The sequence below is a fragment of the Manihot esculenta genome, chromosome 4 (assembly GCF_001659605.2).
Source record: "Manihot esculenta cultivar AM560-2 chromosome 4, M.esculenta_v8, whole genome shotgun sequence".
Classification (NCBI taxonomy): domain Eukaryota; kingdom Viridiplantae; phylum Streptophyta; class Magnoliopsida; order Malpighiales; family Euphorbiaceae; genus Manihot; species Manihot esculenta.
In genome coordinates, this window is record NC_035164.2 from 35,195,048 (window position 1) to 35,220,697 (window position 25,650).

Sequence of the window (25,650 nt, forward strand, 5' to 3'; positions counted from 1 at the left end):
AATTTATTTTATTTTATTTTTCCCATATTAATATAGATATTTCAATTTAAGATAATTTTATTTTAAATTAAATAAAAAATAATAGATTTAAAAAAATCATAAAAGTAAACTTTTATATTTGTAATCTAAATAAATAAATAAATAAAATTTAAGTTTTTGAGTTAATTTAAACAAAAAAAATAAAATTATTAATTTGACCTTTTTCAATATATAGGTGAAATTAAACATTTGAATTCTTTTTCTTTTTACTCTAATTTGACTGCATTGTACAGTCTTTTAAATTTTTATTGTAAATTTTTTAAACTTATTGTTGATAATTTTAATACTTAAAAACATTTCAAAGTATAATGTTTATAAGAACAAAAATTGTCAATTAAGATGTAGGGGTTAGCTCACCATCCAACTACTGTATAGGTTAAAGTGCTAAAAACCTTAGTATTTTTTTCAAATATTTATATCGGAGGTTTGACATAAATGGAATAACTCCCGAATGTAGCATAGGCTTTTAGCTGGACGAGATATTTTACTTTTACGTGATAGTTATGTATAAATATTGGTGATGGTCGATCTACTCTTATTTGATTTGATCATTGATTGCAAATAAATTGTTTTTGTTTATAATATTTTGTCATGGTCCCACCTAATAGTTGCATGGTATCTATTCTAATAAATAGTCATACTTTTAAATAAAATCATCATACACTTTTGTAAAGTATATTCTCGCAGTAAGTAGTCACCAAAATCTTAACAATTATAATCTCTCTAATCGGTACTCTCAATCTTTTAATTTAGTATCTTATTAGGAATAGTCGGTATATTATTCACATTGGTTATCGTTTTTTACTGCATCGACTTTATTTATAAGTTCTCATTTCTCACAATCTCTCTTTCTCTTTCACCTAACACATGGGAATGTATTTGATCTCTTCCAATAATGTTAAAATTATACTTTTTATTGCAGCCATCAATTTATAATATGTTATTTATTTTTTTTAATTTAATTAGATAGAATTATATGATTAAATTGCAGTATATAATTTGTTAATATGAGCTCAAAATTCTTAAACACATGTTTTTTTACTATTTTTTTACTCGATTAATTTGGTTTGCTAGTTTTTTAGCATATAAACATTTTTTTTTAATTTTTTTAATTTTATGTCATGGTGTGAGGCTTGCTAATAGGTATTCTTTTGGCATACTCCACGCTATTTGAATACTTATTATCACTGTACCTAATCTTTGTTGTAGGAATTTACTACCACAGAATTGGCTATTAATTTTTCTACTTTGGTAGCCTTAATGCAAATATATTTGTAGGTAAAAAAAAGTATGGAAAATATTTTTAATTGAAAATTTTTTGTTCTCTAAGGATTTTATTTTCAATTTATTAAATTACAGCATAAAATATATATTTTAAAGATTAAATTAATCGCAGATAGAATGATTATTGATAATCAAAGGAAAAGAATATAGGTTGTTGGTAATAAAATTTATTTTTTCTGCTGAACATTTAGGCTAATAATTAGAGTCTTTTTATTGAAAATTGATGATTATTGTTTTTAAATTAGTTTTCGAAGTAATTTTTAATTTAGAAATAAAATGCTATTATCTTCGTATGAAAATAAAAATACAACAGCGTTTTATTTTGATTTTATTTTAATAGATTCGTTAAAGTCTTTAAACGTCTGTATAATTTTAGAGAAATAATAATTCAAGATGATTTTTTTTTTTTTTTTTTTAAAAAAAAAAGAAGGGAGTAAGATACGAACTAAACGTCATCAGCCATCAGCCATCATCTCCCAGCTGCCACCCCCTCTCGCTCGCTCGCTCTCTCTCTCTCTCTCTCTCTCTCTCTCCCCAAGAGTATGTCTCCGAAAGGAGCCATAGAGTCTCAAGAACTGACCTTTTCAAATTCATTTATCAATTTGACTTTCTTTTTTAAGCATTCACATTGACTTCTCTCTGCATTTCTCGAGGATTATCCTTCTAAAGTATGCTTCTTTTACTGTTTTCTTTCTTTTAATTACGATTATCCATTGATCTAACTTCATTTATCTAGTTTCTGTGATTACCGAATCTTTTAATTAAGCTGTTAAAGCTTATCAAAAAAGAAGAAAAAGTAGGATTTAGATTAGTTTGTTAAGTTGGCTTGTACCCATCTGAAGCATTGACATTTAGTGGCATGAAGCAAGTCAGGAAGTTGATTTGGGTGTAATTTAGCTAGAGTATGCCGCATTAGGAAGGTTTTTGTTTTCTGGGTTTTTATTATTTATTTATTTGTAGTGACAAATTGGATCTCATCTTGCTTTTTTTTTTTTTTAATTAATTCAATGCCTTCAGTTTATCTTTGTTTCTATCACTTTCTTAGCAGCCAAACGGAGCTGTTTTAGTGGAATATGTGACTTTTGCTTTCTCGATTTGTAGATTTTTCAAGTGTTAGATCAGGATCTAAATGCTTATGTATGTATGTGTCTGTCTTAAATGTAGCGCCACTAGATGTAAGACGATGTAGCAATTATTGAAAAATCCAGAGCCTATATTAGCACTCTAATTAGCGAACTTTATTTATTTATTTTAATTTTATCACCAGGTTTTGAAGATACCTCACTTCCAGAGCTGTGAAATTTTGTAGAATTTGCTAACTATTCCATTTCAATCTGCCATGGAAGAGTATGTATTTCGCTGTTCTTTATATATGCTTTCTCTCTGTGGTTTGTTCTAAATTTGTGTACTTGATGAAATTAGGGAGAATGTTGTTCGGCTTCTACAGAGATACCGACGGGACCGGCACATACTTTTAGATTTTCTACTTTCTGGTAGCTTAATTAAGAAAGTTGTAATGCCTCCTGGTGCTGTTACTTTGGATGATGTGGATCTCGACCAAGTCAGTGTAGATCATGTTCTCAATTGTGCTAAAAAAGGTGATCTGTTATGCTTATGATTGTTTCTTCCTTTTCAATTTTTTTCTGGGTTAGATTTTACCTTCCTAGTGGCAATTTGTTGATGTAGGTGGAATGCTTGAGCTCTCAGAGGCAATTAGAGATTACCATGATAGCATGGACTTACCACATATGGTATGTTTTAACTGGCATTAAGGTGGATGAATGATGTGGTTCATCAATTTGCAAATCTAATTGTCAATTGGCATTCCTGATACAACGCAGCTATGTTATTAATATTTGTTTAGGTTTGCTTAGGCCTTGTCAGATTTTTTTTCCCTGAGAATTTATGCATATGATAATGGGATGGGAGGCACAAGTGGTTTTTCCAAAATTTGAGTTCTAACCTTTGGTTGTGTTACATTCCCAAAAATTGTTTAATGCTTGTGCTTAATATATCTGTTAGTTCATTTAATTTTTGTGATGATTATAAAGAACTTGTGCTGATGATTTTAAAAGTTAAACGCTTTGCTCAATTTCAGAATCATGGGGGTTCCACAGATGAATTTTTCTTAGTTACAAATCCTGAAGCTTCAGGATCACCTCCAAAAAGGGCACCACCACCACTACTGGTCTCAATACCACCCCCTGTTATTTCACAAGGCCCTGTTTTTGCACCGTCTCCTGTTGTGTCATTGTCAAGTGTAGAGAAGTCGGAGTCCTTTAACTCGAATGATGTTCGAGAATTGACTGTGGATGATATTGAAGATTTTGAGGATGATGAAGATGAGGTTGAGGCAGTTGATTTTGTTAGGAAGCCAAGACGGAATACAAATGATGCTGCTGATCTCATGGCCAAATTGCCTGCTCTTGCAACTGGTAAGAACTTTTCTTCAAGATGACTTCTCTTTACCCATAACATGACAGAGGCTTAGAAATGAACATATTGGGAGGTCCTGATTCAAAAAATGGCTAGAAATTCCTGACATAGCAGTAACAAGGCTCTGGTGGTTATGGCATTGAGGACAGCAAGTTTCTGTTTGAGATTGAAAGCTACGGTTATATTTGTGGTCAATTAGTTGAATGGTCATTGTTGTACTGCTTGGATGCTTTATTACTAAAACCTTGATATGGAGGGTGAAGTTTTAATTTACTATGTGTCTCATTATTTTTTGGATTTATGCTCTTTAGGTATCACAGATGATGACCTTCGTGAAACTGCATATGAAGTCCTCTTAGCATGTGCTGGGGCATCAGGGTAATTTTTCCATTATTTCATTTGCCGTGATGTAATTTTTTCCATATAATTTTAGTCAACAAGAGTTCTAGGTACATTGTATTCCTAGAATATGTAGTGACTCTCTTTGCTTTTCTGTTCTTTTTTCCATCCACAACCTTTCATTTGTTTCTCTTTTATTGTTATCATCATATGATCAGGGGCCTTATAGTTCCTTCAAAGGAAAAAAAGAAAGACAAAAGGTCCAGGTTGATGAGGAAGCTAGGACGTAGTAAAAGTGAGAATGTTGTGCAGTCTGAACGTACTCCTGGATTAAGTGGTTTGTTAGAGATCTTGCGTGCTCAGATGGAGGTATTTCATAAACTTCTTCTTTTCATTTACATATTTTAATAGGGGTTTCTTTGTTTATTTTTTCTTCTGCCTGCAGGAGTCTGTCTGGATGATGAAATAAGATGTTAGGTTATGATTTTCAAAATATGAAAATGTTGAACATATATATGATTTTGCAGATGATGATTGATCGATACTTCATTAAAGAGAAATTAAAGAGAAAAATTAAAGAGAAGTTAATAAGCGGTGTTTTGAGAATAGATCATGTGACTTTCAATGAACAGGTAGCTGATGTGTTTATCAAAGGTCTTAGCAACAAGGCCTATCACGTCTTGGTGTGCAAGTTGGGTATGTGTGATATCTATGCACCAACTTGAGGGAGAGTGTTGACCAACATAGAAGATTCCTGATTAGGAGGATTTAAATCGTTGGGATCTTAATTATACTTGATTATAGGAAATATTTTTATTGTAGATATTTCTAATTTAGGTTGATTCTTTGTGTATAAATACTCAAACTTTGTAAACATCAATTCAATTGGAATAAAATAAAAAATTTCTCTCAAAATTCTTCATAGTATCAAAGTTTTTTCCCGATTATAGGATTTAAATTCAATTTTTACTCTTTAGGGTTTTCAAAACTCTAGATCTACTTTGTACTATCTAGGGACCTTTTCTCATCTCACCATCGCCACCAGGAGGATCGCTAGATCGACGCCGAAAAACCATGTACGTGAGGCTCACACGTCCTTCCTTCCCGGCGTGTGAGACACTATTCGACGCTGCTATGCTGTCCAATCCACTTCGACGCTGTTTTTGATTCCTTTTCCGGCCATCCTCCGGTGGTTTTTTTGGCCGTGATTCTTTCTGGCAGACTTGTCTTTAAGTCGCGCCTCTGATATGCTTAGACCCATGCCTTTTTTGTCGGTGAACAATAATTCTTTTTCCTGCAACAATCTTTTCTACTATTTTTGATAGAAAAAGGGTGGTTTTTCTTGAAATGGCAGTAACTTGTATGTAGTAACTTGTATGGATAATATAAGGACTTATGATAATCCTTCTATTTCGTCTCTTGGTTCTGCTCCATGGATTATTGATTATGGTGCAAATAGATATATAATATGCTAATCTGAAGACTTTCTTAATTATCTTCCATGTCCTTAAAAAGATACTGTCAGAATCGCAGATGTTTCTTCCACTTCTATCTCTAGAACCGGTTCTATTGTTTGTACTCCAAATATCAAGCTATCCTCTGTTCTTCATATTCCTTGTTTCCCTGTTAATCTTTTATCTGTTAGTGCTCTCACCAAAACACTTAACTGTAAAATTGAATTCTTTTTTGAAATTGTGTTATTCAGGACCTTTAAACTGGGAAGAGGATTGGCAATGGTAGATTGCACTATAGCTTATATATGTTGGAAGGGAATCTGATTTTGAATTCACTTTGAGCTTTTTTTGAAAGAAATCGAAAAGTCAACCAGGAAATCATACAGTGACATCGACGGTTGGGACACTCATCATTCTTTGTTTTAGAGAAACTTTATCCTGATTTATTTTTCAAGGCTCAGTGTGATTCTTTAGTTTGTGATGCTTGTGAGTACGCTAAGCATACAAGAACCTCTTATCCCTCAACTAATAATAAGAGTATGATCCCTTTTGTAACCATTCATTCTGACGTTTGGGGACCTATTCAAATGGTTTCACTACCTGGTAATCATTGGTTTGTTATCTTTATTGACTACTACACCTGTATGACTTGGGTTTATTTGATAAAGGCAAAGAGTGATGTGTTTTTTTGCTTTCAATCTTTTCACAAGATGGTTTGTACTCAATTTGATTCTAAGATAAAAGTTTTGAGAACTGATAATGGCACAGAGTACATGGATTGACATTTTTCTGCTTATATAGAGTCTAATGGGATACTACATCAAACTAGTTATCCTTACACTAGTGCTCAAAATAGTGTTGCTGAAAGGAAAAATAGGCATCTGTTGGAAGTAGCCAGATTTCTTCTTTTCACTATGATTCTTCTAAAATCCTATTAGGAAGATGTAATTTTAGCCGCAGTTTATCTCATTAATAGAATGCCTTTCAAAACTTTTGCCTTTAAAAACCCTTTACATGTGTTGCAAGGGAAAAATGTTTATACTGTTCTATCAAAGGTGTTTGGATGTACGTGTTCTGTTCATACTAGGATAGGTGGGAAGCTTGATTCGAGAGCTCTTAAATGTGTATTTGTTGGGTACTCTCCCACATAGAAGGGTTATAAATATTATCATCTTCCATCTAGAAAATACTTTGTCAGTATGGATGTTATGTTTAGAGAAACTGAATCTTACTTCAGTACTACCCCATCACCTCTTCAAAGAGAGGTCAATGAGAGAAAAGAGATGATTTGTAGTCCTATAACTCTAGAACGTTTTACTCTAGAGGAGATTAGTATACAGAGGAGACTATTGGTGACCAAATTGGGCATTTGGATAAATTAGATTTAAAGAGATACTCAAGAAAAGACAAAACAGAAGCCAAAAAAGCCATTGTACAGTCTACTTAATGTCATGAATCTTCCTCTTCTCCATCTGGTGAGTAATTCCTAAACCTTGAGTCCATTGATGATCTAAATAAATCAATCGCTCAAAGAAAAGGAGTTAGATCTTGCACAAAGCACTTTATTTCTAACTCTCTCTTATGATTCTTTGTCTCCATCTTATAGAGCCTTTGCCTTGTCTGTTTCCTCTGTATCTATTTCACAGGATTGGAAAGAAGCTCTCAAAGATTCTAATTGGAAAGGAGCAATGTTTGAAGAAATGAAAGTCTTGGCTAAAAATGAGACCCGGGAGTTGATGTCTCTTCCAACATGAAAAAAACCAATTGGCTGCAAATGGATAAATACAAAGCAGATGGATCAATTGAAAGATTCAAGGTTAAACTAGTTGCCAAGAGATACACTCAAATTTATAGAGTGGATTACCAGGACACATTTGCCCTTGTTGCTAAAATGAACTCAACCAAAGTATTACTATCTTGCGCTGTCAATCTTGACCGGGACATACAACAATTTGATGTGAAAAATGCATTCCTCCACAGAGACTTGGAGGAGGAAGTGCATATGGAAATACCTTCTGGATTTGTTGATGAAAAAATACAAGGAAAGGTGTGCAGGCTAAAGAAAGCTTTGTATGGGTTGAAGCAGGCACTCAAAGTTTGATTTGATCGATTCAGCAGAGTTATGATTTCCTTTGGCTATTAACAGAACAATGCTAACCATACTCTATTTATCAGACATCATAATAGTAAAATTACTCTTCTCGTAGTCTATATTGATGACATAGTAATAATAGAAGATGGCATTGAAGAAATGACACGGTTGAAAAGCCTTTTGGCTTAGGAGTTCGAAATTAAAGATCTAGGAAAGCTATAATATTTTTTGAAAATCGAGGTTGCAATATTTATTTCTTAGAGAAAATATATTTTGAATCTTTTGGAAGAAACTGGCATGTTAGGTTGCAAACCAGCAGAAACTCCCATTGAGAGCAATCACAAGCTACAAGCAGAAATTAGTGAATCAGTGGATATTGGCAGATATTAGAGGTTGGTAGGTAGACTGATTTATCTTTCGCATACTCGACCAGACATAGCATATGCAGGCAACTTAGTCAGTCAGTTTATACATGATTCTCGTGAATCTCATATGCAAGCTGTTTTTCGCATATTGCAATACTTGAAGTCTATTCCTGGAAAAGGTCTTATATTTTCTAAGCACGGTCATTTTCGCATACTTGCATTCAAAGATGCAGATTGGACTGGATTCCTTGATGATAGAAGGTCAACTAGTAGGTACTATACACTTGTGTGAGAAAACCTAGAATTGGAGAAGCAAAAAGCAAAGTGTTGTTGCTCGATGAAGTGCTAAGGCTGAATATAGAGCGATGGCACAAGATGTTTTTGAACTCCTATAGTTGCAGAGATTATTGGAGGAATTGAAATTATTAGAGAGGGACAAATTCTTTTTGTACTATGACAACAAAGCTGCCAGTATAATTCACAATCCGGTTCAACATGACCGAACGAATCATATAGAGATTGATCGACACTTCATTAAAGAGAAGTTAATAAGTGGTGTCATGAGGTTAGATCACATGACTTCCGATGAATAGCTAGCTAATGTGTTTAGCAAAGAGCTTAGGAACAAGACTATCATACCTTGGTTTGTAAGTTGGGCATGTGTTATATCTATGTACCAACTCAAGGGAGAGTGTTGACCAACATTATAAGGTTCCTAATTAGGAGGATTTAAATCTTTGGGATCCTAATTAAGCTTGATTATAGGGATTTTATTTTTATCGTAGATATTTCTAATTTAGGTTGATTCTTTATGTATAAATATTCAAACCTTGTAAAGATCAATTTAATTGAAATAAAATAAAAAATCTCTCAAAAATCTTCAGTTTCTTTATATTTATGGCACTTTGTTATAAATTTTTTTCTGTTCTGTTCGTAAAAGTGATAGTAAGTACTGAGTAGAGGAACCTTTGAATGGGGTAAGAGTTCAAGGCTAAATTATGGTATCTAATTGAATTTGCAAATGCATGCTACAGTTGCAAGGCTACAATTTTAAAATGTATTCTTTAGATACATTACATGCCAAATATGAGAATTCATTTACAAATAAAATTCCTTTTTAAGAAATTCATTTGCAAATGAAAGGAACTCATATTCATTTGATCCAAACACGACGGAAGGCTTAAGCTTTTCCATCTATCTGAGTCAGATTGTTGCAGTCATCTGATGATGATGGGCCAAGTGTTACTCGGGTTTCTGGGAACAATTGCTCTAATTGGTGCTTAAAATGATGCTATATCACTTTAACCTTTTATTGTTTTAATTTTCAACTAATGCAAGTCTTGATTTCAAATAGTTCATGGAGTATTGTTATGACTTTACTAAAATGCCTGCTGCTTGCTTTTTATTGTGCACCAATTTATGTCCCTCATTATAATTTATGAGCGATAGAATGGTTCATTTACTATGCTTAAATGAGTGCAGATATCTGAGGCAATGGACATCAGAACAAGACAAGGGCTTCTCAATGCTCTTGCTGGAAAAGTAGGAAAAAGATTAGACACCCTACTGATTCCCTTGGAGTTATTATGTTGTATTTCAAGGACAGAATTTGCTGACAAGAAAGCATATATTCGGTGGCAAAAAAGGCAGGTAAACTTAGTTACTGTGTTATTTATTTATTAGTTAATTTTTTTCCTTCTGCTGGCTCTTAAATTTCTCCAAGTAGTTGAAATTAGGGGTGTGGGAGGGAATTTAACTGATATAACATTATACATTTTTAACTTTGTTTCAATATAGTTATTCATGCTGGAGGAGGGGCTTATCAATCATCCAGTTGTTGGATTCGGTGAATCTGGGCATAAGGCAAATGACTTGAGGATTCTTTTGGCAAAAATTGAGGAATCTGAGGTATGTGCTTACTTCATTGATCAGAAGATATGAAATGGTATCAACCGTAATAACAACATATCACACTATCCTCTCCTTGATTGGTTGATGAAATTTCTTTCCTTATATTCTCTAATGTTTCCTATTTGCATTACTTAATATTCATCTGAATATGTTGATACTTCACATCTCATAATAAATAGTATTTTATGTCTGCTTTTCTTTCTCCTTGGGTTCTAGTTTCGTCCTTCTTCTGCTGGGGAAGTCCAACGAACAGAATGCTTGCGATCTCTCAGAGAGATTGCTGTTCCACTTGCTGAGAGGCCAGCTCGAGGCGACTTAACTGGTGAAGTATGCCACTGGGCAGATGGCTATCACCTTAATGTTAGATTATATGAGAAACTCCTTCTCAGTGTCTTTGACATTTTAGATGAAGGAAAGCTGACAGAGGTTAGTAATATTTCATGTTGATGTCATGGCACAACAGGGTTGAAGAGTTGTTTGCATGAGTTTAGATGGTTGTTATCTAAAATTATGGCACCAGCTCATGTAAATATATCCAGTGCTTTAAAGCAATTTCAAATTTTCAGGATTTTGCATAAAGGTTACTTTTTTTTTCCTGGTGGGGATATATATGAAAACCTTTTTTTCTTTTTCATTTTGACTGTGCTCATGGTTTTCTTTTTCACTAATACGACCTTTATCTTTGTTTTCAGGAAGTGGAAGAAATACTTGAGCTATTGAAGTCAACCTGGCGTGTTCTAGGAGTCACAGAGACTATCCATTACACATGCTATGCATGGGTGTTATTTCGTCAGGTATTATTCCCATTTCTCCCAACCTCTGAACTGAGACAGATAGAAAAAAATTGCTATGGTGTGCTACCTCTGTCGCACAAAGATAAATCTACTTTCGTTTTTCATCTGTCATTATAAGCCACTTTCACTTTTGAGATATTAATTTATCTATTAGCTGTATAATATACCCCTAGTTAATATGCATTGAAAAATTAAAATTTATTAGTTATAAGAATAATTTAGTAATAGAGTAATATGAATGAAGGGTGCATTAGAAAAATTATAAAATCTAATGTTTAACTTTATAACTACATAACTTTATAACTACATTTTCTTGAATCAATATAAAAGTAACTATGGGCTATTTTTGTGGGATGGAGGGAGTATATAGTTTTGCTATTATTCTCTATTGGTAAAACATATCCCAATTTTTCTACAAAATCTCCTAGTTCCAATATGTGTATAGGAAATTACTTGCCAGAAGTTTTAAGGCTTCATGGACATAAACTCATAAAAACTAACAGCAGTAGGCAGTTCCCTCTCCAAGAGTCCCAGTTCACTGCCTACTCTTTTATACTTCTCTTGGTTTGATTTTGGTCATATAAGATATCATATCCTAGACAGAGTACAAACTCAACTAATCTGCCAACAAATTTTTGGGCTTCTGTGTGAAACTTTTGAACCTCTTATAGATGCTTGGAGCTCTCAGTGTTTTGGATGGAAAATAATATTTGCTTATTACTTTCATGCTGAATGTTTTTCTTTTGTTCTCTCTTATATAGATGAACTTTGTTTCTCTGTATTTTTACTCACCTTGTGTCAATTAACTGATTTTATATTTTACATTATCGAAAATAAATAAATTACTATAATAGAAGATAAACAATGTGGATCTATGTTAGCAGCTAGTGTTGCCAGTAAAGGATTATCTTTGTGATGAAACTTGGTTTGGTGCGGCACGTAATTGCAAGCAAGGGATTTTGCAATGTGTTTTCTGTTGGTTCTTATTCTTATTAGCTAAGTTTACTTTATTATTTGTCACCATTTATAGTTAATATTGGCAGTCTCCATTAATTTCATAAATTTTCATATTATCAGCACTTTGTTGTTAGAAATGTGGTTGTATGATTGCAGTATGTTATCACACAAGACCATGGACTTTTGCAACACATCATTGAACAGTTGAAAAAGATACCATTGAAGGAACAAAGGGGTCCACAGGAGAGGTTGCACCTGCAGAGCTTGCGTTCCAAAGTTGAAGGCGAAGATTTATCTTTCTTGCAGTCCTTTTTGTCACCAATTCAGAAATGGGCTGATAAGCAGCTTGCAGACTACCATAAGTACTTTGCTGAGGTTTGACAAATTGTTTGGAGTAGTAGATGAATTACTTTTCTTTTTTTTTTTTTCATCTAATATAGTTTTGGTGTTAGATTATAGTTTAATCTTAATATTGATTTCCAGCTGCTATTTCGGAGTTGTAATGGATTTGAACTGCTTAAGTTGGTGACTCATTGATAGCCTGCACATTTTGCTACTGCCATCATTCATGCTTGTATGCTTAGGCTACTGACATTCACCATTAAATTATTATTATTATATTATTTACGTTTTGTATTATTTCATGATGCTTCTTTATATTTAAGTCGAAGCTTGAGAAGCTTATAATTACAAAGATATCAGAGGATTATCAATTTATTGAGATTTTTTATTTATCTTTCTTAGTCTAGTTATGAAGGAATAATTTGAAGCTGGAATTGTTGTGAAAATGTATTTTATGATGCATTTGATGTGTTGTGCACTTGTTCTGTGCTGTGCATTTGGACTTGGAGTAAGGAGAGAGTTTAAACGAAAGCGGGCATTTTTTTTGTATCTGTTTTGCATGCTGAATCATGCATTTTCTCACTAGAAAGAAGTTTTTGCCTAGGCTTACCCTGTGCAGCTGTTTTCTAAGGTTTGTAATGATGCATCAGATTCATAATACATCTTCTTGTTTTTGTAGGAGTGGGCGACTATGGAGGATGTGGTATTAGTTGCAATGATTACTCGGCGGCTTCTTTTGGAAGAATCTGATCAGGTATTATGAAGCTTGTTCATGCTGTGTGTGCAAAATGAGCCCATTATGGCTTACATTTTGTATTTGAAGTGAATATTCTTTAATCTATCTAGGCGGAACATATTGCTAAAATATTACAATGTTAATTGCTGTTTAGCAATGAACGTGTTGCTTTATAATTTAGTTAACAATGTGTTTTAAGTTATTACTACTAATTTGTGTTGCACTTGACATTCTATGGTGTAATTTGCAATGATATTTAAGTTTACATTTTCTGTTTTTCTCTTACGTATTTTGCCATTTCTCTTGTAGGTAATACAATCTTCATCTACCGCAGATAGGGATCAGATAGAATCATACATATCAACCTCCATAAAGAATGCATTTACAAGGGTAAGCGTTCAAGCCTCATAGATTGTGGCTGGTCCACTAGGTTGTTGATGATAGAGCATGAGATCTAAAATTAAAAGCAAATAAGGACACACCAAACTTCATTTTCAACCTATATGTAATTTCTGAACTTTCCCTTCGCAAGAGGTAAAACTTAGGAGCCAAGACAAACAACAACACTATAATTGATAGAAGGAACTCGTTTTCAGCAATATTTTAAGAAACAGAGAATTTAAACCCGAGGAAACTCACTTGTATTGATAATGCAAGTTCTATTACAGAAATTCTGTAGAATAAATCAACACCTCGTATACTAATTTTGAAAAATGAAGACTCAAAGTGCAAAGAAAATAAGAACAAGATAACAAGGAGAAGAATTGCATGTACCAGTAGAATGCTAGTCCCAGCTAATAGCTGAAAATCAACGATTGAACTCTCTGCCTGTAGCTACTGAAAATAGCCTCTATATATGGTGGATTTGAATCCCTATTTCTGTTGGCATCTACACTCCAGGAGTCCAGGTGGCATGACTCCTGCACTTCTCGCCAAGATATTACTTTCTTTGCTAATGTCCTCCAGCGGCATATCTCCAGAATCTTCCCTTCTTTCTCTTTCTTCCAGCTCTTCCCTCTTTTTCTTGTGCCTTCTTTAATGCCCTCTTATTTGTTCTGGGCCTAATTCCATGGCGTTTGGACTCATTGCCATATTGCTATCAATAACAGTCTACCCTGATATTATTTTAGGCATCCAACACATGGATTTCTTGAATGTTTGATTTTTTTTTTCTTCATATAGATTTCTGCCTATTAGATCCATTCTAATATATCGCTGATTTCTCCATTAAGTTTGAGAATACAAATTCTATTATTCCTTCCGACTACTTCAGAAAATAGGAGCGAGCAGGTTAAAAATCTTAAGATAAAATGATCCAAATTTTTCAAGACTTCAATAATTGTTTATTACAACTTTAGAAGAAAAAAATATTGAGTTTTGCAAAGTAGCAACCTTGTATGTATTTCTTGCATGCTATAATATGGTATATGTAAAATATTGTTCATTCCAGTTTCTGGTCGCGGTAAGAAAAAACTATTATAAATCATATAACATAAGTGAATTGCGAATACTGATTTTGACTTGCTTAATTATAAAATACTGTACAGCATAGATTGTTATAATCCCTTTTTCACTCCCTCTCCCTCCTCATCTTTCAAATGCAGACTCTGCAGGCTGTTGAAAAATCAGACACAATGCATGAGCATTCTCTAGCACTGCTTGCAGAAGAGACCAAGAAGCTTTTGAAAAAAGAATCTACCGTATTCACTCCAATTTTGTCTCAGAGACATCCGCAAGCAATTATTATGTCAGCATCGCTTCTTCACAGGCTTTATGGGATCAAGTTGGTAAGGAATTTGTGTTGGTTTTGCATGATTATAGTTTCTTATTTTTCCGTCTTCCCTAGTTGTGGAACCTTACTTAGACATGCTTGCCTTCAGAAACCATTTCTTGATGGTGCTGAACATCTGACTGAGGATGTTGTATCAGTGTTTCCTGCTGCTGATGGTCTTGAGCAGTATATAATGTCACTCATTGCATCTGCATGTGGAGAGGGGAATGTTGAAGTCAATTTCAGGAAACTAACTCCATACCAGGTGAAGTAGCTGGACTTAATTGCTTGAAGTTTTCTCTTCCTTTTTACCTATCTGTTTTCTCTTCCTTTTTACCTATCTGTTTTCTCTATCGAGTAGATTAAGTTCCAAAGTCCAATAGTATTGGAGTGGAGCTTGTGGGAGAAAGATGCCATTTAGTTGGATATCACTATTTGATTAATTGTGACGTCTTCTACAACTGAGCATCAATTAGTCTGGAAGTTGGGGTTTTATAAATCCTCAAAATTTAGATTCTTTTGTGAAAATACAAATCTACCTGAAAACAGTAATGAAAAAAGGAGAGAGAAGCAGAGACTTTGAGAGAAAGATACTTGATGATTCTCCTCAAGGTAATTGGGGTATATATACTATTTATAAGAATACATACTAGGTAAGAAAATAAATTAATTTCCTAATTATAACTTGATCATATCATATAATCTAAGCACCTAATTATGCACACAATCACTACAAATCTAGACTATTTACAGAAAGTATCTCAACACTTCTTCAAGCTGGAGCATACATATCATATGCTGCAAGATCAGCTAATTGATCATTTGAGTTGACAAAGCTAATAGAAATACATCCCGACTCAATCTTTTGCCTAATAAAATGGCAATTCACCTCTATATGCTTTGTCCTCTCATGAAAAACTAGATTTGATGCAATATGGAGAGTAGCTTGATTATCACATATCAGCTTCATTTGGCCAGTATCGCCACATTTCAATTCCTGAAGGAGTTACTTCAACCAAACGAGTTCATATGTTGCCAAAGTCATAGCTTGATATTCTGTTTCTGCACTTGATCTTGCAACCACACTCTGTTTTTTACTTCTTCAGGATATAAGATTTCATCCAATCATAATGCAATACTCTGAAGTAAATCGTCTATTTGAAGGGGAACCTGCCCAATCTGTATTATAATAGCCAATAATTTGTGAGTGACCCTTGTCCTCATAGAGTAGATCCTTTTCTGGAGCTCCTTTGATATATCTAAGAATACGAATGACTGCATCCTAATGACTTCTGTATGGGGTGTGAAGAAATTGACTAACCACACTTACAGCAAAGGAGATATCTAGTCGTGTGATAGTGAGATAATTGAATTTGCCAACTAATCTTCTGTATCTAGTAGAATCTTTAAGTGGCTCCCCTGTTGAGGAACAAGTTTGACATTTGGATCCATAGGAGTGTTCACGTATCTATAGTCTAATATGTGCGTTTCTTCCAATATATCCAAAGCATATTTTCGTTGAGAAATCGCAATACCTGTTTTAGATTGTGCCACTTCAATCCCCAAGAAATACTTCAATTTCCCCGAGTCTTTAGTTTGGAAATGACTGATCAAATATTGCTTAATCTGAGAGATTCCTTCATGATCATTTCTTGTAATGACAATATTATCAACATAGACCACTAAGTAGATTCATCTATCACCATTATAACAAAAAAATATGGAATGATCAGATTTACTTCGAGATATTCCAAACTGTTGAACTACAGTGTTAAATCATCCAAACCATACTCTTGGAGACTGTTTTAGACCATACAAGGAGCATCGAAGACGACATACTAAGCTTGACTCCTCCTGAGCAACAAACTCTAGAGGTTGCTCCATATAGACTTCTTCAGCAAGCTCACCATGAAGAAACCCATTTTTAATGTCTAGTTGATGAAGGGCCAGTGATTAATTGCAGTCAATAAGATAAGGAGGCGAATAGAAGCTATTTTGGCTATTGGAGAGAAAGTATCACGGTAATCAAGTCCAAAAATTTTTGTATAACTTTTAGTTATAAGGCGAGCTTTAAGGCGATCAATTTTGCCATCAGGTCCCATCTTAACTTTGTAAACCCATCAACAACCAATAGTACACTTGCCAGGTGGTAAAGATGCCAGTTCCCAAGTTCCATTATTGTGAAGAGCAGTCATCTCCTCAACCATTATATTACACTAACTAGGATGATCCAATGCTTTTCTAATTATCTTGGGTATAGAAACAGCAGATGCGGTGGAAACAAAAATATAATAGGAAGGAGATAAACGATGGTAATTCACAAAATTATAAATGGGATGAGGATTTCGATAAAAGCGAATACCTTTTTGAAGAGTAAGAGGAGGAGTATGTTGCTATTAAAGGCATGATCGAAGTAAGTGATGATGAAACTGGAGGTGAGTTATTAGAAGTACTTGCATTAGGGAGAGAAATATCATTGTTATTAGTAGATGGGTGAGGCCGAAGTGTGTAGACCTCAAGAGGTGGCATAGGAGTGGAAGATGGACCAACTTGAGGCTAAAGAGAGATAAGAGTTGAAAGTATAGGTAAAACTCTAGGAACAAAGGTTTTGCGTGTTGGACTAGAAGAAAAGTAAGGGAATGTTTCAAAAAATGTGACATTTGCGAACCTTTTTGAAGTCGTGAATAGCCGAGAAAGACACATTTAACTGATTTGGGCTGGAGTTTGTCTTTATCAAGGGTATGATCATAAACAAAACATGTACATTCAAAGACTCGCAGAGACAACTGGTTGGAGGTCTAGTTAGGAAAGAAAACTGAATGAGGACTCTGATGCATGCTGCAAAATAGAGGAAGGCATATGGTTAATTAAGTAATAGGCAGTAAGGATCGCCTCTCCCTAGAAACGCAGCGGAATATTATGATGTATGAGTAAGGTGCTGGCTGTTTTAATCAAATGTCAATTTTTTTGCTCAGCAACACCATTTTGTTGAGGAGTATGAGCACAAGAAGTCCGGTGAGTAATACCTTGGGTAGACAAGAAATGAGAAAAAGAAGAAAGATATTCTCGTGCATTATCACTACGCAAAATCTTAATGCGAACACCAAATTAATTATGTATTTTAGCACAAAAATTTTTAAAAAATAGAGAATAACTCAGAGTTATTCTTCATTAAAAAAAACCAAGTGCAACGAGAATAATCATCAATAAAAGTAACAAATACTGAAATTGTAAAGTTGTACTGACACGACTTGGATCCCAAATGTTTGAATGAACAATGTCAAACATCAAGTTGGCCCTGTTATTGACTCGCTTAGGAAATGAAGCCCGAGTTTATTTCCTAAATTGACATGACTCACATGCTAAAGAAGACAAAAAAGAAAGACTAATGATGATTTTTCGCAATTTGATAAGACTAGGATGTTCCAAACAGTTATGAATGAGTTCCGTGGAAGTGGTAGAAACAAAAGTAACTAGAGAGATGGAGAGATAGTACAATCTTTGTGACTCAGATCCTACTCCAATCATTCTTTCAGTACTTAGGTCCTGCCCCACAACATAATTAGCAGCAAAGGTTATTGAACAGTTAAGATTTTTGGTCATTTTGCTAATGGAGGTTAAACTATATGGACATTCAGGAGTGAACAAGATATTAGTTAAGGAAATTGAAGGAAGAAGCTGTATTTTTCCTATTCCTTTAACTTGAATTTGTGAATCATTAGCTAATATAACTTTAAATGGTGTTAAAAGTGAAACAAGAGTAGAGAAAAGATTGTGATTACTAGAGATGTGATCAGAAGTACCGGGAGTCTAGAATCCATGGACTAACGGGTGAAGACTTAGTTAGACAAGCAAAAGAATTATTGGAGTGAGCAATGCTAGAAGATGAAGGATGTTGCTTAACTGTTTGGAACTGCAAGTATTCTCTAGTCTTCTCTAGTTCAAGTGATTGAATCCAATGCCTAAGATTTATTGGTAGGTTGTGGAAGCAGGGCTTCTTCATTAGATTGGGCAAGATGAATTGCTGACTTGCCAGTATTATCAAGTTGATTAGGCCGTAGTGGTCGGCCATGCAATGTCCAACATGCATGACCATTCTTATCACAATAGGAGCAATGGAACTTTTTCCCTTTACCTTTACGATTTCCTCCTTATCCTTGATTTCTTTCCTGCACAACTAAAAACTGAAGATTTCCTCCTTGTCCTTGATTTCTTTGCTGCACAACCAAAACTCAGGATTCCATATCTACAGCGTCACTATTACTAAGGGAAATACGTAAGACCCTAACCGACACATCTTCTAAAATTGGAATAACTGAACCAGTCAAAATTTGATCTTTTCACATAATAAAGGTCAAATCGCAACCCAATTAATGCCAAAACCATAAAGAATTTGTCTCATTGTTCTTTTTGTGCATCAACATCATCAGTAAAAGGCATGAGAGAATTAAATTCATCTTTCAGAATTTCTACCTAACCCAAGTAACCAGCCATGCGTTGATGATTGTGTTGTAAGTGGATTAAACAACCTTATAAATGCGTTGTATGCCATTAGTGGATAATGTTTTGGCCTTAGTCCAAATCTTACAATAAGTTTTGCAAGACTGAAACAAAGTAAGCAATTTCAGGTCTAATGAATGCTATAAAAGACTACATAACTATGAGCATCAATCTTAACCCAGTTAGTGCTGTCAGTGGTAGAGATATCAACGGTAGTTTTTGTTAAATAATCATCCTATCCCCTATTCTAAAAATCATAATTCTACTGATGCAATCTGAGATACATAATTATTACTTCCTTGCAACTTCATAGTAGCAATCGAAAAGAAAACTCAGAACCTGTATTGAATGTGTTCTGCTTCTCAGACATATTGAGCGAGATTCTGAAACAACAAGGGACTAGAATAGGGACCTAGTGGGCTGGAGTCGCCGGCGTTTGGGATGTTGGAGGAAGGATCGCCGGCGTGAAAAAGTTCCCGGAGAACTATTCACACTCCGGTGTGTGTACCGGAGTCAGACAGGTTGGGCAGCGCGTGGAGCCGATTCTGGTGGTGGCACTTCATAGGGTCGCCGATCGGAAATCGGTGAGACTAGTGGGCTAGGTGGTGAGACCAACTGATTTTCAGAAAGTCTCCAAATGAAGGTGGCAGATCTTCCGCTCAGCCATGAAAACAGTGATGAAAAAAGGAGAGGGAAGCAGAGACTTTGAGAGAAAGATGTTTGATGATTCCCTTCAAGTCAATTGGGGTATATATATTATTTATAAGAACACATACTAGATAAGAAAATAAATTAATTTCTTAATTATAATCTTATCATATCCTAATCATATCACATCTAAGCACTTAATTATGCACACAATCACTACAAATTTAGGCTATTTACAGAAATTATCTCAACACTACCTATTCTATATGTTTTTAGGAGCTAGTGACCCAAGAAACAACCACTTCCGCCAAATTTACAATTGTGGTCACTTCTTTGGAAGTACATCATTAGGGCCTATACTTCCATTTCATGTTCTTGGAAAGATTTTTGATGTGAACCTAATGCCCTTGTTACACTAGTCAAAGACCAAGGTTAGGTAGAAAATTGAATCTTACACATAACCAACTCTTTTAGGACCAGATCCAAATCGATTTCAAATTTCACTTGAGCAAAGCCAATTCTGCTACCCACTTCTCTCTAACAGCAGAGAAAAAAATAGAGAGAGAAAGAAAAAGAAATAGGATCACTCAACACTGATCCAACCCTTCTCTTATCTGGTGAGGGGGAGGGGGGAGAAGAAAGATCACCACCATCACGTGTATTCTTCAAACAGGGCAGTAAAAGTTTTGTCTCTATTAGATGCCCCCTGCTAATGAAGGTCAGCTGTCGGATTGTGTAACCAGCTAATGTTCGTATGTGTGCATTAAGCCTGCTTAACTCCGTTTTTAAGCTCTTCAATTTCCAAGTTCTGACAGATTTGGGGTACTTGTGGTCAATGTAGTATGGCTAAATCTTAATTCTTTATGAGAGAATGCAGCTTACAAATTGTAAGAGTGACTTGTATTTAAGCATTTTATATAATAATATTATACACTCCCTTGGTGGTTGTGCTTAATTACTAGGATATGTTCATTAAGTTTTATTGCCCTCTCACTCACTGTTTTTCTTTCCTTGCCCTTTTATTACCTAAAAAGGTTGAATCCATATCTGGAACACTGGTGATGCGATGGGTTAATTCACAACTTGGAAGAGTTTTAGGTTGGGTTGAACGTGCCATTCAACAAGAGGTAAGTATTCAAGTTTGTTTCATTTATGCTTCACAAAGAGTTTTTCTTAGTTGAATGTGATCTATTCTTAATCTATGTCGTTTAAACCTTGGGAGTATGCTTAATCTTGCTTTGACGCGTCAGTTGGGCATCAAACTCCTTTATCTGATGTATGCTGTACTTGTTTTCCAGAGATGGAACCCAATATCTCCTCAACAGCGGCATGGGAGTTCGATTGTTGAAGTATATAGGATTGTGGAAGAGGCACGGATACTTTATTTTATTTTAATTGAACTATGGATATTTTATGTCATTTCTGCTTCTAGAGATATTAACCAATTCTTCATATCTGCTTCTGGAGATATTAACTAATGCTTCCATCACATATATTCCTTTTGGCGCAGACAGTTGATCAATTTTTTGCTCTTAAAGTTCCAATGAGGCCTTCAGAATTGAATGGCCTGTTTCGGGGCATTGACAATGCATTTCAAGTATTTTCAAATCATGTTGTTGAAAAGTTGGGTGAGTATGTGCTGCATGTAAATATATTGTTCATCATCTTCTTTGCAGCAACTTACTTTGATCCTATAAGATCCACTTCTCTTCTTCTCATACTAATTAAATCTTAAAAGTGTGATTTTGGCATGCAGCGTCCAAAGAAGATTTAATTCCACCTGTTCCTGTTCTCACACGATACAGGAGGGAAGCTGGAATAAAGGCTTTTGTGAAGAAGGAATTATTCGATTCTAGGCTGCCTGATGAGACAAAATCAAGTGAAATCAATGTCCAGAGTACTTCTACTCTTTGTGTTCAGTTGAATACACTCTATGTGAGTTCAAATTGACTTTGGCATTGTTCGTTAAGAAATGAAATAAGAGCTTCAAATTCATTATTTCTTGTTAGTTCTATAATGTTGACAAGATAATTTAAACTCCTAAACTTCTTCTATAGATGAAGCAAACTGTGACTAGAAAGCTAGATAAATAAATTATAACACCAACATGGAATCCAATGTAGAGCACAACTGGAGTACTATTTCGATATATCACAAACTCAGACTTTGCAATGTTATAAGGCTAAGGTAACCTTTTATTGCAGATCCTGCAATGTTGTGGAATTTCAGAAATTGCTTGGCATGATGGCATCTCTTTAAAGTAAAACTAAATGATTCTAACATATTCAATCATAGAGGTGGCCTTTATGTACAAGAAATGTAGTAAAAGTCCTCTCATTAGTTCTTCTCTCTTAATATTACCATCCTGCACCTAGGTATTAGTGAAACATGTCTAGTCACTTGTTATTTAAACTTGTATTATTTAGTTTGATGGATATACGCTTAATGGCGTGAGATTGTTTACCTCAAATAATGTAAATTATTATCTTAGAATTAATCATTTGGATGGTAGTAACATCACCTTGAGGACAAATTATTTCCTTGAGACCACTTTTTGCATCTGATAATGCTAGCTTTCTGATTCTTTTCATTTCAAATATAGAGGCTATTTTTTCGTGTCCTTATCATGATATGTTTTCCATATCCTTTTTTGCTATGGACAGTATGCAATTAGTCAACTGAATAAATTGGAAGATAGTATTTGGGAGCGATGGACAAGGAAAAAGCCTCGTGAACAAATTACCAGTATGTATCTAAAAGGATAATCGTTTTTGTGCTTTTTTGTTTTAAGTTTTCACAAACTGCATATGCTCTAACAGTTGTAATATGCCTGATTGATATGATAGCCTTTCCAATAGTTAAATTTTTTTATCTTGCAAGCTAATGGAAATGGAAGCAATATTTTTTCTTCTTTCTGGTAGAGCCAGTTTTGTACGTACATAAATTGGTATGCACCGATGTTCTCATTCACTTCAATGGTTCTCTGGCTATAAAATAACTCATATTATAGATCACAGTGCTTCACTACTCTTTAGGACTTGTGAGGTTATTTTACATTTCCAACTTTTATAGCTCTGTTTCACTCAGACCCATGTTTTTTATTCCATGTATATAGCTGCCAAGAATTGTAGCTCGCACAATTCCTTGTTTATTTTTATTTATTTATTTATTTTTGAGAATGCCATGCTATGCTTATGCTTCCAACATAATGTTCGCCGTCATTCATGTGAATACCTACATTAATAGGAAAATCCATAGATGAGAAGTCCACAAGTTTCAAGCAGAAGGGTACATTTGATGGGAGTAGAAAAGACATAAATGCTGCTATTGACCGCATTTGCGAATTCACTGGTAAGAGTTATTGGATGCTACGGCTTATTACCTTCAAAAATAAACTTTACCCTCGATTAATTTGTTTTCTTGCAGGAACTAAAATCATTTTCTGGGACTTGAGGGAGCCTTTCATTGAAAATCTATATAGACCCAGCGTCTCCCAGTCTAGGCTGGAATCACTGATTGAACCAATTGATATGGTAAGTCGGCTCAGTTATGATGCTATGTTCTCATTGTTAACCATTTCTTTAGGAGGGGCAAAAATTAAGACCAATGAACGGTGGCTTTGACTGGCAAAGAAGCATTGTGGAATTCTTCTGCCTCAATATAGTGCTACATGTGTTGAGCCTTCCTATATTTTTTCAGTCTTGTAGAAGAAAAATTTAGAGAAGAAGAATTTTATTTGATTTGAGCATTCCATTGGAAGTTCTGCAAATAACTGCATTTGTATACTATATGTTTATTGACTTGATTGATCTATGGGTTTCCTGTTAACTTGCATGCAAATTCGGCTTTTATTTCTCCAGAAATGGATTAGTTTGTATAACTTCCATGTGCATCGTGATACTAGCCACATTGTGATACTGTAAGGCCAACCCTTTAATGTCGGGGCCATCTAGGAAGTCAAGCTAATGTATTTCTTAAGCCACTGCAACTTAAGATGCCCCATACTTTTTAATTATATTCCCACGTTGCAGTCACTACCTTATGGAATAATAACTTCATAATTTTTTACAACTTGGCAAAGCTGTTGACATTTCACCCTTAGGTTCAGGAGATCTGATATATCTTTGATGCACTATGACTGTCAAGGAAGAATAAGGTGGAACTAAATCAATATTTGATTTTATTAGAATCCATGGCATAATAGAAGTCTCATTCTCAGCAACAGCTGCTGGAACTAACTCAACTATTTGATTTATTATACTCTGCTTTATAGAAGACCTCATTCTTAGCAACTGCTGCAGGAACTAAATCAACTATGTGATATTATTGTGGAACCCCTCAGGGATCGCATTGTGACAAGTCTTCTTCAAGCTTCACTGGTCTGTGTCTATTGCTTCTCTACCTGAAAAATCAATAAATACTTGAATTTGTTTTCCACTGAAATGGTTTTTTCATATCAGGATGGCTTACTCCGAGTAATACTAGATGGAGGACCATCACGAATTTTCTTCCCAACTGATGCAAAATTACTTGAAGAAGATTTGGAAGTTTTGAAGGTATTTACTCACTGGTGCATCAAATTTGAACCAGCCAGGGAAAAAAATTGTATAAGCTAGACAAATTTTGCTGTTATATTTGACTGAGGAAATTACTTGAAAGAAGGCATGGAGAAGTATGCAGAAAGATTGTATAGCACGTGATATAATGTTTAATTGCTTTAGTCACAAGGCGTGGTAGAATTTAGATTATCTAACAGGAGCAATTTCGTCTTATCAAAAGTCCGTTTACCAAATTATCATTTAATGTCTAACCTGTTCTGTGTTTAACTTGTAGGAATTTTTTATATCTGGAGGAGATGGGCTTCCTAGAGGAGTAGTTGAGAATCACATAGCACGAGTTCGTCATGTAATTAAGTTGCATGCCTATGAGGTTAGTTGCTGTAGCTATGCTTAAAATATCCTTCAGAAAATTGTGATAAACAATGGTTTATTGCCTCATTGTTAGAAAGTTTTAGGCTGTGTTTGGGATGCACAAATACATATATATGTGTATGGCTGTGATAAAAGATCAAAGGCAGTAATGGTGAAAGAAATAATATTTTCTTACCCATACTTAATACTCAATTTTCTAGAAGCAGATTTCAACCTTTTTCTTCTGCACGTATTAATCGGGTGTCATGTAAGGTATACTCAGCTCGATTTAAGGTATTTTCTTCCATTTTAAACTTGGCTGGCAGACTCGAGAATTGATAGATGACCTGAAATCTGCAAGTGGGGTGGAAAGGCAGAGTGGTGGAGGCAAAATAGGTGGTGATACCCAAACTTTGTTGAGAATATTATGTCATAGGAGTGACTCAGAGGCATCTCAGTTCCTGAAGAAACAGTTCAAAATACCCAAGTCTTCAGTATAGTGGAGAGTGCCTGTGCTATGTTTACTTGGAGAAGAACAGGCAACTGTGTATGAGTGTATCATCTTCATCTGTAGTAATTCTGTTGAATCGCATCATTTCAATTCTATTCTTTACCATTTCCCTTTCAACAAAGAAAAATTCCTTGTCTTGAAATACTTGTCATTTTTCTCTATGTTGATAAAGGTTTTGTAATTCCATATATTTTACTTCAGACTCTATTTTCTTGCTTTATTTTGCTTTCTATTTTTAGCCTTTTTTTTAAATTTAAATTAACTTTCTAAATACCATTTAACTAACATATTCAAGGAAACATTCTTCTCGATAATAGTTAAGTCCAGCTAAATAAGTTCTTTAGCATGTTTTTTTTTCCCTCCAAATTGAAGTTTCAATTGGCTTGATTTGATTAAAAAAAAAAAAAAGAATTAGTGATTTGCAAATAAAATTAAAATAAAAGAAACTAAAACCCAAATCAAATGAAAATGTTGGTAAGTGAAATCAAAGACTTCTTTTTCATTTATTTGATTTTAATTAAAATTTACCTGAATATAGCTTTAATTATATTGATTAAAATA

The 25,650-nt window shown here is 34.4% G+C and overlaps 1 protein-coding gene across 1 annotated transcript; it reads left to right on the forward strand.

The window, feature by feature from the left end:
- Positions 1-1,781: 1,781 nt before the first annotated feature.
- On the forward strand, positions 1,782-25,296 carry LOC110613154 (protein unc-13 homolog). Its single transcript, XM_021754135.2, has 27 exons — positions 1,782-1,991; positions 2,591-2,670; positions 2,746-2,921; positions 3,010-3,074; positions 3,422-3,758; positions 4,071-4,137; positions 4,317-4,467; positions 9,492-9,659; positions 9,807-9,917; positions 10,137-10,346; positions 10,613-10,714; positions 11,828-12,046; positions 12,693-12,767; positions 13,059-13,139; positions 14,354-14,536; positions 14,630-14,785; positions 20,703-20,795; positions 20,967-21,038; positions 21,179-21,296; positions 21,425-21,603; positions 22,332-22,413; positions 22,915-23,019; positions 23,095-23,201; positions 23,970-24,047; positions 24,129-24,224; positions 24,502-24,597; positions 24,905-25,296. The coding sequence occupies exons 2-27, from the start codon at positions 2,663-2,665 to the stop codon at positions 25,076-25,078; spliced, it is 3,309 nt and encodes a 1,102-aa protein (XP_021609827.1). The 5' UTR covers positions 1,782-1,991; positions 2,591-2,662; the 3' UTR covers positions 25,079-25,296.
- Positions 25,297-25,650: the final 354 nt, after the last annotated feature.

Coding starts and splice junctions, on each gene's coding strand:
- LOC110613154 (XM_021754135.2), top strand. Junction 13,140..14,353: donor TAAAGAATGCATTTACAAGG/GTAAGCGTTCAA, acceptor TTTCAAATGCAG/ACTCTGCAGGCTGTTGAAAA. Junction 24,598..24,904: donor TTAAGTTGCATGCCTATGAG/GTTAGTTGCTGT, acceptor CTTGGCTGGCAG/ACTCGAGAATTGATAGATGA.